Source organism: Phyllobates terribilis, unplaced genomic scaffold, assembly GCF_046119375.1.
Source record: "Phyllobates terribilis strain yellow unplaced genomic scaffold, ASM4611937v1 Scaffold_3__8_contigs__length_932513732, whole genome shotgun sequence".
NCBI classification, from domain to species: Eukaryota; Metazoa; Chordata; class Amphibia; order Anura; family Dendrobatidae; genus Phyllobates; species Phyllobates terribilis.
In genome coordinates, this window is record NW_027362763.1 from 142,069,815 (window position 1) to 142,086,703 (window position 16,889).

Sequence of the window (16,889 nt, forward strand, 5' to 3'; positions counted from 1 at the left end):
TGCAATGCAAGATGGATTCCTGTGTATTATGGAGCAGCAGGGAGAGGAGACGGCTCGAAGACACAGCAACAGAGGTAAAACCTGTCACAGCTTCTTTTCGGTGTGACTGCTTTGGGCTTTATGTATATAAGAGCCCCAGGCTCTTTAAAGAGAAATAAACACCGCGTACATCCTGAGTATCTGCATGTGGAGAATCTGCAATGTAATACAGTACCAGCCAAGATTTTAATAATCTCAACAACACACTGTGGAAAACTTTCTGAACAGAAATTGACATGCAGCGCAAATTTTGAAATCCGCGGCATAAAAATTCTGCGTGCGGGATTTATCATGGATTTCGGGCATCGCAAAGAAAATGGTGACATCTGCTGAAAACCCACAACAAAATCTGGAGTGGTATTGTGGTGATATCGGCTACAGATTAGTCAAAATAGATTATCTGCTGCTGGTATATCCATATGTGCTTTTAAAAGGGTTATTTCCAAAATAACAAGTTATATCCTATATGGTAGCAGATCACTTGCTGATAGATGGGAATCTCAGAGATCCCAAAGATCAGAGCTCTGGAACCCCGAGAACGGACCTGACCATCTTATATGGAGCAGAGGAGCGCATGATCTTCCTCTGCTCCATTCTTTGTCTATGGAACTGCCACAAACAGCCAAGCGCTGTACTCTGCTTTCTCCGACAGTCCCATATACAATGAATGGAGCAGAGGCCAGGTATGCGCACCTGTGCTCCATTCAGGATGGGCTATTTTCAGGGTTCCAGAGCCCGGTTCTCACGAACAGGAAGTTATTCTCTGTCCTAGTTATGTTGGGAATAACTCATTTTACCACAGTAACAAAATGCACACCAAATTGTGGCAAATTTGTGTTGGATTTACCCCAAATGAATCAGAGCCTAGGCCATGATTACAGCTAGGTATGTAATTTTAAAAGATCTGGCTAGTATAGGGAGACTAGACGAGTCTGGCGCCACCCCAAGCTGACATCTCCCTGCACCGCTCTACTTGATTGACAGATCTCTCCAATGTACACACATGGGAAAGAACAGTCAATCAACTAGCGTTAAGCAGTAGAAGATGGTCGGAAGCCATGCCGATCTAGTCTGGACCCCCTATGATCCCTGGCCGGCTCTTCAAACTCATGTTTTCTCTGAAACACCACAACGTTTTAGAGACTGTAATCGTTAAAGCAGGCTGGTATGTATGCTGCCTGAGGTTTGCGGCCTGGGGTTGTAGTAATGACAAATGGCTCATGGGAAACTTTGAATTTCCTTAGTCAAGGCCTCTTCATGGTGTTGCCTATGTGGTCTCCAGACCAATCTCACCATCATTGCATCCAAGACAAAAGTGGGACTCATCGCTGAAGAGTATAGGCCTCCATTGCAGCCGTGCTCTGCAGAAAGATGGCCTTTAAGAGTGGTGGTATGAGGTCAGGGGACCTGTAGCCACGTCAGGCTTGTAGCCCAATGTCGCGCAAACACCTTCTGATGGTTTCTGTAGACACGGTTTGAAAGCATAGGCTTTGTATCTGACATCTAATTTCACTCATAGTACAGAATGGATCAATATGTACAGTTCTTCGAATCTGTAGAAACCGCATGGGTATTGCTGATGTTTTCCCTCTTGATATTGCATGAACATCCTCAAGAATGCTGTCTATAGAGGTGGTCAATACTGCTGACGAACAAGGAGTCAAGGTCATTTGACTAGCAGCATCTCTTAATTCCTATGGAAGCAGTAAGGGGGCTTTCACATTGCGTTCGTGGTTCCCGTCGGGGCATACGTCCGAACCTTCCCCCCCGCAAAACGGTATTCGGACGAATGCGCCGACAGGACCACAGACTGTAATGGTGATGGCAGAGCAAACGTGTGCTCTGACATGCACCATTTACAGGAGGCGGACACCCAGACATGGTCTACTACCTCTAAGTGTCTTACTTCTGTGGACATACAGTCCCGAAAATGGTGCACGTCAGAGCACAAGTTAGCTCTGCCGTCACCATTACAGTCTATGGCCCCGCTGCCGCATGCGTCCGAACCAAGTTATGTCTCTGTTACCTATATACCCAGGTGGAGGCTCCCGGCATATCGCCTTAAACTACCATATTAGCGGTTTAATTATGACATGAATGTTAAACGCATGCCAATAGAGCTGTAGGTTAGTTAGGCATAAATTTAATAGTATAATTCATCAGCTTTTCATGACATATACATTTAAAGGGCATCTGGCTTGTGCACTGAATGTGTCCATAAAGGTGTATTGGTCAAATAGGCATCAGTTAAATGGCATCAGTCAGTAGGATCAACCCTGCTAAGCAGTCTATATGGGCATGCAGGCCATAGGAAGCTGAATGAAATGATACCGTGATATCTGTGATCAGATGAATGGTTACCAAGAAATCCTCCTTTTCTTATATGCAAATGAAGTAAAGAGGCTCGGCGCCATCGGATTACTCCGGCACAGAGATCCTTTCAGATCTTTTGCATATGTGGATTTCATGGGAAACAGTCATCAGATCGCAGATATCAAGGTATCATATTATTCAGCTTCCTATGTCCCGTGTGCCCATACAGATGGCTTAGGAGGGTTAATCTTAGTGACAGATTCCATTTAACCTCCTGATGGTGAAACGCGCGTCGAGGCGTTTCTTGCGGTCCGCATATATTATAGCTAAAGGTAATTCTAAGGCGCTCATTTACACTCTATATCCACTATATGGTTTGTTATTGTAGTTATTTATATAACAGCATCTAGTAAGGTACATGGACATTTTGGAGGGCTGGGGGCACTACACAGCTTAATTGCACATGCGCGGGGAACATTGCGCGTCATAGCGTGTGCGCAGTGAAGCTGTTAATCACACAGCCTCAATGCGCAGGCGGACATCTACAAGTGCGCATGCGCCCCACAATATCCGCGCTTTCCGGGAGCAAATTTCAAATACGTGGGCGGCGCCAGCATAAACTGTATGCGGCGCCCGCCCATGACTGAATGTGAGAATCACACCCCTATGACTTAATGTGAGCAGGTAGGACAAAGTATACATAAGGTTATAAAACCATTATACTACCACCGATTTTAATGAAAAAAAAGCTTGCTAGTGATGCACATTGCATCACTAACAAAGCTATGAGGGCAGTGTAGATAGTAGCTAGTGCGTGACAGGTTCCCTTTAAATGAAAAAGAACTTATACATGTTTGGTATCTACAAACTTGTAATGACCTGGAGAATCATAATAGCAGTTTTAGCATTTACTGAACAAAAAAACTCCAAAAAACTATTGTGGAATTGCATTTTTTTTGCAATTTCACGGCACTTGGAATTTTTTTTCCCATTTTCCACTACATTATAAAAACCAATGGTGTCGTTCAAAAGTACAACTCGTCCCGCAAAAAAACAAGCTAACACATGGCCATATTGGCAGAAAAATAAAAAAGTTATGGCTCTTGGAAGAAGGGGAGCAAAAAACAAAAATGCAAAAACGGAAAACTCACGGTCCTTAAGGGGTTAATCCATTTTATTTTATGTAACTGTATACACTATATTGTTTTTAGTCTCCTTTGTAAAATCTTTTGTATAGTCTTTATAAACCATGCCTTTCGTTTTGAATTAACGTATTATTTGGAGTATAAGAAGCACTTTTTTTCCTCCAAAATTTTGGGAGAAAAGTGGGGAGTGCGTCTTATAGTCTGGATGTACGCTCCTGCTGTGGATGGAGGGAGGGGCAGCGGCGGAGGAGTGGGGCACGGTGCAGGAGCCACCTGCTTTGGCTAACACTGTGCCTGCTGTTAAAGGAAAATTATTCACTGCACCCTAAGCCCATGGGCATGTGGAGCACTGAATATTCATTCACCTTAATAGCGCACACAGTGTCAGTCACAGCCGCTGACTCCTGCAGCAGCTGTGGCTAAGAGTGTGTCCATTATTAAAGAGAATAACTGTTCACTACTCACCACTCCAATGGGTGTGGGGAGCAGTGAATATTCATTCTCTTTAGCACACGTGATCGCCCGGCAGCTGCAGGTGCGGCAGCTGCAGCTGATACTGTGCGCGCTACTAGGCTACGTGCCCACGATGCAGAAATGCTCAGGATTTTGTCCTGAGCGTTTCTGCATCTCCCTGGCAGAAAAAAACGCATGCGGATTGTACATGCGTTTTCCTGCCAGGGACAAGCGGAAATGGAGCGTTATCACTGACATTTCCGCATGCGGATTGACAAGCACTTTCCAAGCGATTAGCATCACTTGGAAAGTGCTTGTGACAACTAGGTCATACTATATAAATCCATGCAAACAGCATGGATTTATATAGTGTGACCGAGAGAGTGGTAAAAATAAAAAAAATAAATGTATACTTTACCCTCCAATGGCCCCCGGTGTCCTGCTTTACACTCGGTTCTCCCGGCATGGGTGGATTGAAAGACCTGCCGACGTCAGCGCAGGTCCTTCAGTCCACTGCAAAGTGCCGGGAAGCAAGGAGGAGCGCTGCGCGGGCCGCCAGAAGGTAAATATACATTTTTTTTTTTACATTTTATACTTTTTTTTACAGATTTTTTAATGGTACCTGGGTGTGGATGAGACTCTCCTCTCATCCGGGTACCATCCGCACATTAGAACGCTTGGATTACACATCTACATATACAGTGATGCGTAATCCATGCGGTCTAATGCAAGTCAATGGCGGCGAAGACGCAGCACTTCCGCAAAATGCGGAATTATCATTGGGGAGCATTGCTGCCCTTCTACCATGCATTTTTAATGCATTTCTGCAGCTGCAAAAACGCTGCAGAAACGCATTAAAAACGCATCGTGGGCACACAGCCTTAAGGAGAATGAATATTCACTACTCCCCATGCCCATAGTCCGACCGTGGGAGCAGTGAATCTTTCAGTAGCTGATCTCAGCGTGTGGGGGCACATGGCAGTGATGTCATGTGCTGCTTACACGGTGAGATCAGCTGCTGGCAGCAGAACAGGACGCAGCGCTGGAACAGAGGGATGGAAGGGGAGAAGAATCATTTTTTTTTTATGTGTGCAGCGTGATGGAGATGAGGGAGCCATGCATACCAGGATGGGGGGTGCCATGCTTACCGGGATGGGGGGTGCCATGCTTACCGGGATGGGGGTGCCATGCTTACCGGGATGGGGGTGCCATGCAAACCAAGATGGGGATGGGGGTATATAAATACCAGGATGGGGGCTATTAGTACAGAATTGGGGACATTACCCCTATACCAGTGTCAGCAGCAGACCCCCTCCCCCATAACAGTGCATCATGACTATATACTTTCCTTTAATTTTTTTCTATTTTCCTCCTCTAAAACCGAGGTGCGTCTTATAATCCGGTGAAAATTATAGTCCGAAAAATATGGTAAATATAAAATTGAATAGTTCTGTTCTTTCTGTTCTGTAAACCACACTCCTGAAAGCCATACTCTAACTGAAACCAGGCGTCCAATCGGCCTGTATAAACAATTGGCGGTGGCAGCTAATAACTCCACAATACCCCAAGACAGATTAAGTGTGACCGTACAGGGGGTATATACACATTATATACGTTGGAATCGGTGGTGTATATAAGATACGCTCACTGTTAGTTTCCCATTAACCGACCTTAGTGGAAACAGCAGCAGCCTCCTCCATAACAGTCGGTCAATTGCGTGATTGTCCTGACAATAGGGTGCAGCAGACGGCTGTTCGTCACAAAAAGATAACATGGTGGGTTCAGTATGACCCCCACCCTGGCTGCGATCTTTGACATTGATGTATTTGTCAATAAACGGGTAAAACGCTTATAACTGTACTTCAGTAACCATAGAAACATCTAACTAAAAGATCTAAAAACACTGAAAAGGCAAAATTTGTGAAAACTGAACATGTGAATTCAAGCACAACAGATAGTTCTTTGCACATTCACATCCAGGAGAAGGGTCGATTTGCTATTATAAATTCCAAAGAACCATGAGCACAAAAAGAGCAATTATCCACTAACAGAACAACGTTGTATATATAAAAAAAAAAATCACTGCAATTACCGTATGCAGATCTGTTGATAGCTTCTCAATGGAAGGTTTGAGGTTTTCGACAGCTTTCAGTCCATCTTGAAAAAAGCTGAAAAGTAAAAAAAAAACGAGATCTGTGAGCAGAGGTCAGAATCCGCCAGGCTGACGGTATCTGGAAGGCATCAATGATGGAGCAAGCAGTATTAAACAATAAGATGAATTATCCTAAAAAAGCAATTACAGAGCTGCGGCTTTATTAGTTCATGCCGAACATCGTTGTCACCCTTACATCAGAGGAAAGCATCTGTACGGATGATCCGGAATATAAGAATTTTCCACTGATGTAAAGCTCTTTCCATTCCCCATATGATGTCCATAGCACGACAGTAACAGGATGAGGGTCACCGATAGATCTGATCTCTTGACCTGCACTTAACATTAACGTGAAATATTGGAGACGACTACTGGAACGTAATAGTGTACACATAAGGGATAGCGGAGGTCAGGCGTACACTTAAGATTTTTTTTACATCAAGGAATGAAAAATTGTTTAGTTGTAACAAAAAGCAAAACCTAAAAAAAGATCATAATGACTAAATTAATTCTATTAAAAGGCAGGCTTATTATCCCTGTTCAGATATTTTTGGGTTTTAGTACATGCAGTCTTGAAAGATATTAATCATTTTTTTTTGTTTGGTTATTCAAACAATTTTGCATCTTTTCTTTATTTCTTTCAGTGATACATTGGGCTTTACCTTCATGTCATTTTTAGACATGCATTTTTTTTTGTGAAAATATGAAATTAATAAATACAACAAAAATAATTGTTTTCCACATTTTTTAAAAGCACAATAAACGTTGTCCTCTTTTCATTACTACCATTTTTAGATTGGAAATACATTAGATTGTTTAAGCCATCCGTGGACTTATATGTGTTTTATTTATATTTTAGAATTTTTTATTTTTTTTTTATTTTACTTTTTAAATTTATTTATTATCATGCAAGATCTTTCATGGGGAACACAATAACGCTGCATTCATATTATATATATATATATATATATATATATATATATATATATATATATATATATATATATATATATATATATATATATATATATATATATATATATATATATTACACACACAGTACAGACCAAAAGTTTGGACACACCTTCTCATTTGAAGATTTTTCAGTATTTTCTTGACTATGAAAATTGTACATTCACACTGAAGGCATCAAAACTATGAATTAACATATGTGGAATTATATACTTAAAAAAGTGTGAAACAACTGAAAATATGTCTTATATTCTAGGTTCTTCAAAGTAGCCACCTTTTGCTTTGATGACTGCTTTGCACACTCTTGGCATTCTCTTGATGAGCTTCAAGAGGTAGTCACCGGAAATGGTCTTCCAACAATCTTGAAGGAGTTCCCAGAGATGCTTAGCACTTGTTGGCCCTTTTGTCTTCACTCTGCGGTCCAGCTCACCCCAAACCATCTCGATTGGGTTCAGGTCTGGTGACTATGGAGGCCAGGTCATCTGGCGTAGCACCCCATCACTCTCCTTAATGGTCAAATAGCCCTTACACAGCCTGGAGGTGTGTTTGGGGTCATTGTCCTGTTGAAAAATAAATGATGGTCCAACTAAACGCAAACCGGATGGAATAGCATGCCGCTGCAAGATGCTGTGGTAGCCATGCTGGTTCAGTATGCCTTCAATTTTGAATAAATCCCCAACAGTGTCACCAGCAAAGCACCCCCACACCATCACACCTCCTCCTCCATGCTTCACGGTGGGAACCAGGCATGTAGAGTCCATCCGTTCACCTTTTCTGCGTCACACTAAGACACGGTGGTTGGAACCAAAGATCTCAAATTTGGACTCATCAGACCAAAGCACAGATTTCCACTGGTCTAATGTCCATTCCTTGTGTTCTTTAGCCCAAACAAGTCTCTTCTGCTTGTTGCCTGTCCTTAGCAGTGGTTTCCTAGCAGCTATTTTACCATGAAGGCCTGCTGCACAAAGTCTCCTTAACAGTTGTTGTAGAGATGTGTCTGCTGCTAGAACTCTGTGTGGCATTGACCTGGTCTCTAATCTGAGCTGCTGTTAACCTGCGATTTCTGAGGCTGGTGACTCGGATAAACTTATCCTCAGAAGCAGAGGTGACTCTTGGTCTTCTTTTCCTGGGGCGGTCCTCATGTGAGCCAGTTTCTTTGTAGCGCTTGATGGTTTTTGCAACTGCACTTGGGGACACTTTCAAAGTTTTCCCAATTTTTCGGACTGACTGACCTTCTAATGATGGCCACTCGTTTTTCTTTACCTTAGAATTTGTATTATGGCAAGAACAAAGCAGCTAGCAGTCTATTCAGTAGGACTATCAGCTGTGTATCCACCAGACTTCTGCACAACACAACTGATGGTCCCAACCCCATTTATAAGGCAAGAAATCCAGCTTATTAAACTGACAGGGCACACCTGTGAAGTGAAAACCATTTCCGGTGACTACCTCTTGAAGCTCATCAAGAGAATGCCAAGAGTGTGCAAAGCAGTCATCAAAGCAAAAGGTGGCTACTTTGAAGAACCTAGAATATAAGACATATTTTCAGTTGTTTCACACTTTTTTGTTAAGTATATAATTCCACATGTGTTAATTCATAGTTTTGATGCCTTCAGTGTGAATGTACAATTTTCATAGTCATGAAAATACAGTAAAATCTTTAAATGAGAAGGGTGTGTCCAAACTTTTGGTCTGTATTGTACATAAAATACTATATATATATATATATATATATATATATATATATATATATATATATATATATATATATATATAGTCAGGTCTGCAATGCTGTAATTGCTGCAAAGGGGGCATTCTTTGACGAAAGCAAAGTTTGAAGGAGAAAATTATTCAGTCAAATAAAAATCATTATTTCTAACCTTGTCAGTGTCTGGACTATATTTTCTAATCATTTTGTAACTCATTTGATAAATAAAAGTATGAGTTTTCATGGAAAACACAAAATTGTCTGGATGACCCAAAACTTTTGAACGGTAGTGTGTGAGTGTGTATATATATTATACATATACATACTGTACATACATACATATATAATATATATACACTGGTCAAAAAAATAAAGCGAACACTCAAATAACACATCCTAGATCTGAATGAATGAAATTTTCTCATTGAATTCTTTGTTCTGTACAAAGTTCATAAAAGCAACACAGCTCATCACCCTCAAAACACCATCCTCACTGTCAAACATGGTGGTGGCAGCATCATGGTTTGGGCCTGCTTTTCTTCAGCAGGAACAGGGAAGATGGTTAAAATTGATGGGAAGATGGACGGAGCCAAATACAGGACCATTCTGGAGTCTGCAAAAGACCCGAGACTGGGACGGAGATTTATCTTCCAAGAAGACAATGATCCCAAACAAAGCAAAATCTACAATGGAATGGTTCAAAAATAAACGTATCCAGGTGTTAGAATGGCCAAGTCAAAGTCCAGACCTGAATCCAATCGAGAATCTGTGGAAAGAGCTGAAAACTGCTGTTGACAAATGCCCTCCATCCAACCTCAATGAGCTTGAGCTGTTTTGCAAGGAAGAATGGGCAAGAATTTCAGCCTTTCGATGTGCAAAACTGATAAAGACATACCCCAAGCGACTTACAGCTGTAATCGCAGCAAAAGGTGACCGAATAATATTGCAAGCCCAACTTTTCAGTTTTTAATTTGTTAAAGTTTAAAATATCCAATAAATTTCGTCCCACTTGTTGATTCTTCCCCCAAAAATTTGAATTTTATATCTTTATGTTTGAAGCCAGAAATGTGGCAAAAGGTAGAGAAGTTCAAGGAGGCCAAATACTTTCACAATGCACTGTATATGTAGCTATTTCATATTTAACTAGTGCTGACATATTAGGCCCAGTTACAGGGGAGTATACGGCCTCCTAATGTCCACTGAACAGGTGATCTGGGTCGGCTAAGACCCATTTTACAAAGCAAACAAAACTACTGTTTTTAAGGTTTTTAAAATGAGAATAACCATTTCAAATGGATCTCTCACCAAGATTCACAATTCAAACATTATTAAACAGCCCTTTCAGACCCAATACTGATGTACTTATTTTGAAAATCCACATCAGAATGGCTGCATAATCCTGATATTAAGATGAGTCTCTTATGAATCCTGCTATTAAGTGACAGCCGCAGCTGGTATTGAGCAATGAGAGATGTTAGCAGGGAGGAGGGACACTGAGGAGGTGTCAAATAGGCTAGTGGGCGGAGATTGGAATAAACTTTTACCAAAGGTTATACAGCCATACTGAAAAAGGATTATCAAAGTTAATAGACCAGCCTCATCAGATCTAAGAGCTCTATTCAACCTTTATGCCGTTTCTAATGAGAAATCTGGAAGTCATATAAAATGTGTACATCATTATGTATGGGATGTGATCTCACACTGTGATACTAACAGACAACGACAACTTCAGGAAACAGAACTGTCCAGTAACAATAGTGATAAGACTTTGTGGTTTCATGGTCAAGCGAATAGGAAACTTTTCTTCCGGTGAGATCGCAGAAATAATACTACACAAAGGCAGAGCTGAATTTGATGAATACTTGCATTCCCAGTAAAATAACCATTCTGGAGCCTCATGTATTAGAACCAAGCACTGAAATGCTCCTCTGTTATTCCTCTTGGAAAGGTTTAAAGGTAAATGATATGATTTCTGGTAGAGCGCCGTTTTTGACCTTGGGATACAATATCGTAGAGGTGAAGCCAGCTGGCTGATAAAAGAGTTAAGCTCATGGCGGGAGGCTTCTGACATAAGCAGAGGAGAGGCTACAGCTGCTGGATTCTGGGCTATCCCATGATGACTGTAATACAGTCGTGCAATGCAACCTATTCCAAAATCATTTACCAAATGAGATCTCTCCACCGATACCTCCGGCGGTAACGGCGGCACGCTCGTAAATCAAAGATAATCCGATTATCAGATCCATTTACGTGATTAGATTTTCAGTTTAGAACTGCAGCAACGGAATTGGATTTACTAAAAGCAAATAATAATTGAAGCTGGGGGGAAAGGAGAGAAAAAAAATCGAATCACTTTAAGAGCAAACACTAAGTGTTCAGGGCAGAGGATGCCGGTAGGTGCCAGACATTAGATCAGAATTGACAGAATTACAGTATATTGATGAGCGGTGGTCAGGCTACTCAGAGCTGCCCGGGGGGGCACAAAATGGGCCAATCAATTACTATCAGCAGTCAAGCAGGCAAAACATTTATAGAGCTACCCTAAAATAATGAGAGGGTTTCTATAGTGCAAAACCACAGTGGCATAACCAAGCTCATCAGGTAAAAGGGAATGGGGGTAAATGGAGGTAGGTTTAAAAATGTAAATTCATATGGAGAGAATATATTATAGTATATACTGAATACTCTGCAACATTGAAATTGCAGCACAAAGTTGCTCAAAAGTACTGTCAGCACAAAACGACTGTTCAAACCAAGCACAGGTGCTTGGTGCACCCCCGCTGCAGCCGTTTGTTGCACCCCCGCCGTAGCCGTTTGGTGCACCCTAGCAGTAAAGCCTAAGCTATCAATCAAAGAAAGGGAGGGCAGAGATCGATGGAAAACAAGTAGGTCTGAAGGTGCACTGCACTGTTTGGCCACACCAAGGGTGCACCGAGTGCCTGCGCTTGGTTTGATAAGTCATTTGGTGCCGACAGGTTCCCACTATGGAGAACTTGCTTTTTCTCTACATAATACCGTACAGTCACATCTCTTCTGCCATTACATGTGGACATTTAATTAGAGAGGACTGTGACAAATGTGGAGCAATACCCTGAAGTCAGGCGCCACAGTCATCGGGCGTTGCTCACACTGTGATCTACCTTATTAGACGCAGACGTTACAACCTGCAGTATCGGCCTTGTGTGTAGGATTGCCATAATGTGCATGTTCTGTAATTAAAACACAGGTGGCGGTGACCATTAGATTAATTGTTGAGCTTGTCACAAAAGTCATCTTCTTTCCATCTTTCCACTTCGGGCAGAGGCAGACAAGTTCCCTGCAAATTAATTTTTACACTACTCTGCTTTTGGGCAGAGTCTCAGTAACGCAATAAAGGCACGTGCTGTGACGCTCATAGGGGAAGGTTTAGTAAAGGTCGCTTGTCACCCCCGAACTCCTAGGCACAGTCATTGTCTCAGTGCACTGTTATGCCCTCCGATTTCCATCTCCGGCAGTGTCCAGTAGCCCAGCGGTGCACTCACTGTGTCGGTGCGGGCACACTCCGTCCGATGCAGTGTGGCTCTGATCTCTGGGTCCTGCCAGTCTGTGCCCGCCACTCAATGTACCCGGAAGTGTATCTAGCGAGCAGCTTCAAAAGGAGAACCTGAGATCAGAGAGTGCCCGCACCCAGTGTGTGTCCAAGCTTACATAAAGAGCAACCACTGGACTCTTCCAGTGCCAGGGTGCAAGCGGGGAAGCTGAGAGCAGCATAATGTAAGGGCAGAGACACCGCCTCCAGGGATGCGTCACTAGCTCAGAATCTCGCGGTAGTTTCAATACAATCAGTGTTTTCTCAGCAGGAGATCATCACTTGTGGACTAGGTGTCATGTGAAAGAAAGTCCAGATCTGTGTAATCCGCCGTCCCCAACTGAGGTTGGCAGCTTGCTGACAATATGGAATGTACACGGAAAACGGTTAATTAGTGGAGTGTGCTGGGTTTTTTGACAGCTCAGAATTCACAGCACTGCTACATCTACAGCAGAGAAAACAGGGTTTCTATCAAAACTGCACAAAACAAGCCCTGTATGACACATTGCTGGAATCAGGGTCTCTGCCGTTACTCATGCACTCTGGGTCCAGCGCTTCGTCTCCGCCACTGTTTGAGTCTCTGTTGATCAGTTTCGTCAGTGATGTCACTTCTACATCGCTCTTAACCACTGCAGCCGATCAATGGGCTCAATGGCTCTGTAGATGCAGACGGCAGGAGCCATTTAACCCAGTGATCAACCGAGACTGGATCAGCTGCGGAGACAGTGCTGGGACCAGGAAGGGCGAACAACAGCTCGGATTCTAACTTTACACCTCTGCAACCTTGTGGTACAACAGCATTTTATAGGGGACAGTCCCTCTAATACCACTGCATAGCACTGATTATATGGACCGTATAATTAATCAGTGGAAAATGGACAAGAGCTTTGAGAACGGTCTCCCACCTCTTCTTTTAATTAACCAGCCTGGCAACAAAAAAAAACATAAAAAATAAACTAAAAACGTACATAATTTCTACTGCAGATTTTGCCCACAGGCTGTGATTTTCATGCAGAAAAAAAAAACCTATGTGTGAATATACCCTTAATCAGCATTTTCATAAACTGAATATAGTAGATCCGCAAAAAAATAAGCCTTTCTAATAATGAATGGCCACAAATATCAGCACACATTTCACAAAGAGAATGCCATTATTTTAATGGCATTAAAACAAAAAAATAATTACATGTGTTTATGATTTATACTCATGTTGTCACAGTAGGATTCTGTTTCATTCTGACAGATAATTAACTAAATTGGAGCCCTGGGCTGTGACTTTTGTGTTTAACAATTCTTGGATAATATGTGATCACAAGACTTACAATCTGCCTGACAAAATTAGAAAATGGCATAAAATGTAATAAAAAAAGTGGGGGAGTTGGAATAAGAAACGCCAATATGGTGCCCATTATATCATATGTATAATTCTCAGGAATGTGGATTGTGTAATCAGTGTGAAAGCAGGAAGGCTGGACCTACAGATGAAGAGGATGATGGATTTTACGATCATTCCACCACAAACATGCCAAACTAATCAGACAAGAAAAAATATAAACCAACAGAATAAGTCTGCACAAAATGGCACAGAGGCAACCCAAAAAATCCAACCTGATGGATCATATTTTTTGCATATTTTTACTATCAAACTGCAAAAATAATTCCTCACTAACACAATTTAAGGATATATGGCACACACTGACTCTTTATTAAAAAATAAAATTTGCAATCTTCAAATTTTCACACTGTCCACTGGAACTTTTTTTGTTTGTTTCAGGGAGAGTTTTCAGCAGGCTCATTATCATCAGAGGCAGGAATACAATGACAGGTAACACGTCTGTATACAGCTGATAATGCAGGATCTACTAATCACAGTAGGTGATGCCACAGCTACTCCTCTCTTAACTATGACATTTGCACACACTCATTAGACACTACGATACAAATGATGTCCATGTCAATGGCATTTCATAACATTTCTGGGTAGTTCTATCAAAAAGGGGTTATTTGTTTTAAAGGGAACCTGACAGCTGATACAGGCTGCCCGATCCGTAGGCAGCATGCATTAGTGGCGGCATGATTTCAGCAAGGTATATTAGGAGATACTGGGGACTAAGCTGTGCAGGAGACTAGTCAGACAGGCTGGCACCCGGTGGCTTCTCCCCATCCACTGCCCTGAATGGATAGGTCTCTCCCTATATAAGCCTGCAGGTGAAGTGAGCCGTGAGAAGCCACCGGGAACAGTGGCGTAACTACCGCGGTCGCCGCTGCAAACGGATCCGGCGGGTCAGGGACCTGCCGACACCAGCAGAGCCTTTAACTGGATGTTCATCCACGGACGTACATCCAGCTGAAGTGTTTTGCACCACACAGACCCATCAGGTCCGTGTGCCGCAATACACAATGCCGGCCAATCAGAGGCCATCAGCCCACATAGGAATACATGTGACCGGAGGCCGTGCGGTGGGGAAGGGCATGGAAGGTGGCCATACTACTATGGATGACTATGGTCCTTGCATTATACTACTATGGGCCGTGCATTATACTATTATGGATGACTATGGGCCGTGTATTATATTTTATGGAGGACAATGGGCTGTGCATTATACTATGGGCCCATCAGACTAGTTACACAACTTACCAGAAATCCACATGTCCAACTAGTCTTGTGTGCAGTTCGTCCCCGGTGGCTTTTAAAGTATGCTTTTGTCTGAAGGGCAGCAGCGTTTCAGAGTCAAACATACCTGGCTGATGTTATACAGCCAGTGCCTGACACATGCTGCCCGTGTATCAGGCAGCCTGTATCAGATGTCAAGTTCAATTTGAACAATACCAATTTTTTCAAAGAACCTCTACACTGTGTGCCGAATTATTAGGCAAATGCGTATTTTGATCACTTTGATACTTTTTATACATGTTGTCCTACTCCAAGCTGCATAGGCTTGAGAGCCAACTACCAATTAAGTAAATCTGGTGATGTGCATCTCTGTAATGAGGAGGGGTGTTGACTAATGACATCAACACCCTATATAAGGTGTGCTTAATTATTAGGCAACTTCCTTTCCTTTGGCAAAATGGGTCAGAAGAGAGATTTGACGGGCTCTGAAAAGTCCAAAATTGTGAGATGTCTTGCAGAGGGATGCAGCAGTCTTGAAATTTCCAAACTTTTGAAGCGTGATCACCAAACAATCAAGCGTTTCATGGCAAATAGCTAACAGGGTCGCAAGAAGCGTGTTGGCCAAAAAAGGCGCAAAATACCTGTCCATGAATTGAGGAAAATCAAGCGTGAAGCTGCCAAGATGCCATTCACCACCAGTTTTGCTATATTTCAGAGCTGCAACGTTACTGGAGTATCAAAAAGCACAAGGTGTGCGATACTCAGGGACATGGCCAAGGTAAGGAAGGCTGAAAAACGACCACCTTTGAACAAGAAACATAAGATAAAACGTCAAGAATGGGTCAAGAAATATCTTAAGACTGATTTTTCAAAGGTTTTATGGACTGATGAAATGAGCGTGACTCTTGATGGGCCAGATGGATGGGCCAGAGGCTGGATCAGTAAAGGGCAGAGAGCTCCACTCCGACTCAGACGCCAGCAAGGTGGAGGTGGGGTACTGGTATGGGCTGGTATCATCAAAGATGAACTTGTGGGACCTTTTCAGGTTGAGGATGGAGTGAAGCTCAACTCCCAGACCTACTGCCAGTTTCTGGAAGACAACTTCTTCAAGCAGTGGTACAGGAAGAGGTAAGTATCGTTCAAGAAAAGCATGATTTTCATGCAGGACAATGCTCCATCACATGCATCCAACTACTCCACAGCGTGTTGATCGAAAACAGATCAAGCAACTGAGAGAATCTATGGATGGAAGGCAGTTGAGTGTCATCATAAAGAAAGGTGGCTATATTGATCACTAATTATTATTTTTTTTTTTTTTTACATATCAGAAATGTTTATTTCTAAATTTTGTGCACTGATATTGGTTTACCTGGTGAAAATAAACAAGTGAGATGGGATTATATTTGGTTTTTATTAAGTTGCCTAATAATTCGGCACAGTAATAGTTACCTGCACAAACAGATATCATCCTAAAGCCCCCGTCTCACATAGCGAGATCGCTGCTGTGTCACGGTTTTGGTGACGCAACAGCGACCTCACCAGCGATGTCGCTATGTGTGACACTTTGCAACGATCAGGCCCCTGCTGTGAGGTCGCTGATCGCTGCAAAGTGTCCAGGACCATTTTTTGGTCGTTGCTCTCCCGCTGGTCAGCACACATCGCTGTGTGTGACCAGCGGGAGCAGCGATCAGGCTGGTAACTATGGTAAACATCGGGTTACTAGGGGCACACGCGCACCTAGTAACCCGTTGTTTATCAAGGTTACGAGCCTGCTAAAGTGAGCGGTAACCTCCAGCTCACTGTAGCAGAGTGGTAACCATGATAAACGGGTTACTAGGAGCGCGTGTGCCCCTAGTAACCCGATGTTTACCATAGTTACCAGCCTGCTCCTGCTTCAGCAGGCTCGTAACCAGGAGCAGGACATC

General features: G+C 42.6%; 1 protein-coding gene across 4 annotated transcripts in view; it reads right to left on the minus strand.

Moving 5' to 3' along the window:
* The window catches only part of ASAP2 (ArfGAP with SH3 domain, ankyrin repeat and PH domain 2), a 238,801-nt gene that overhangs the window by 86,697 nt on the left and 135,215 nt on the right, over window positions 1-16,889 (minus strand). For all 4 annotated transcript variants that reach the window (XM_073674184.1, XM_073674180.1, XM_073674182.1 and 1 more), the window contains one exon: window positions 6,043-6,118. In XM_073674184.1, the coding sequence (XP_073530285.1) occupies window positions 6,043-6,118 (76 nt within the window). The remainder of the gene's footprint in view (window positions 1-6,042; window positions 6,119-16,889) is intronic.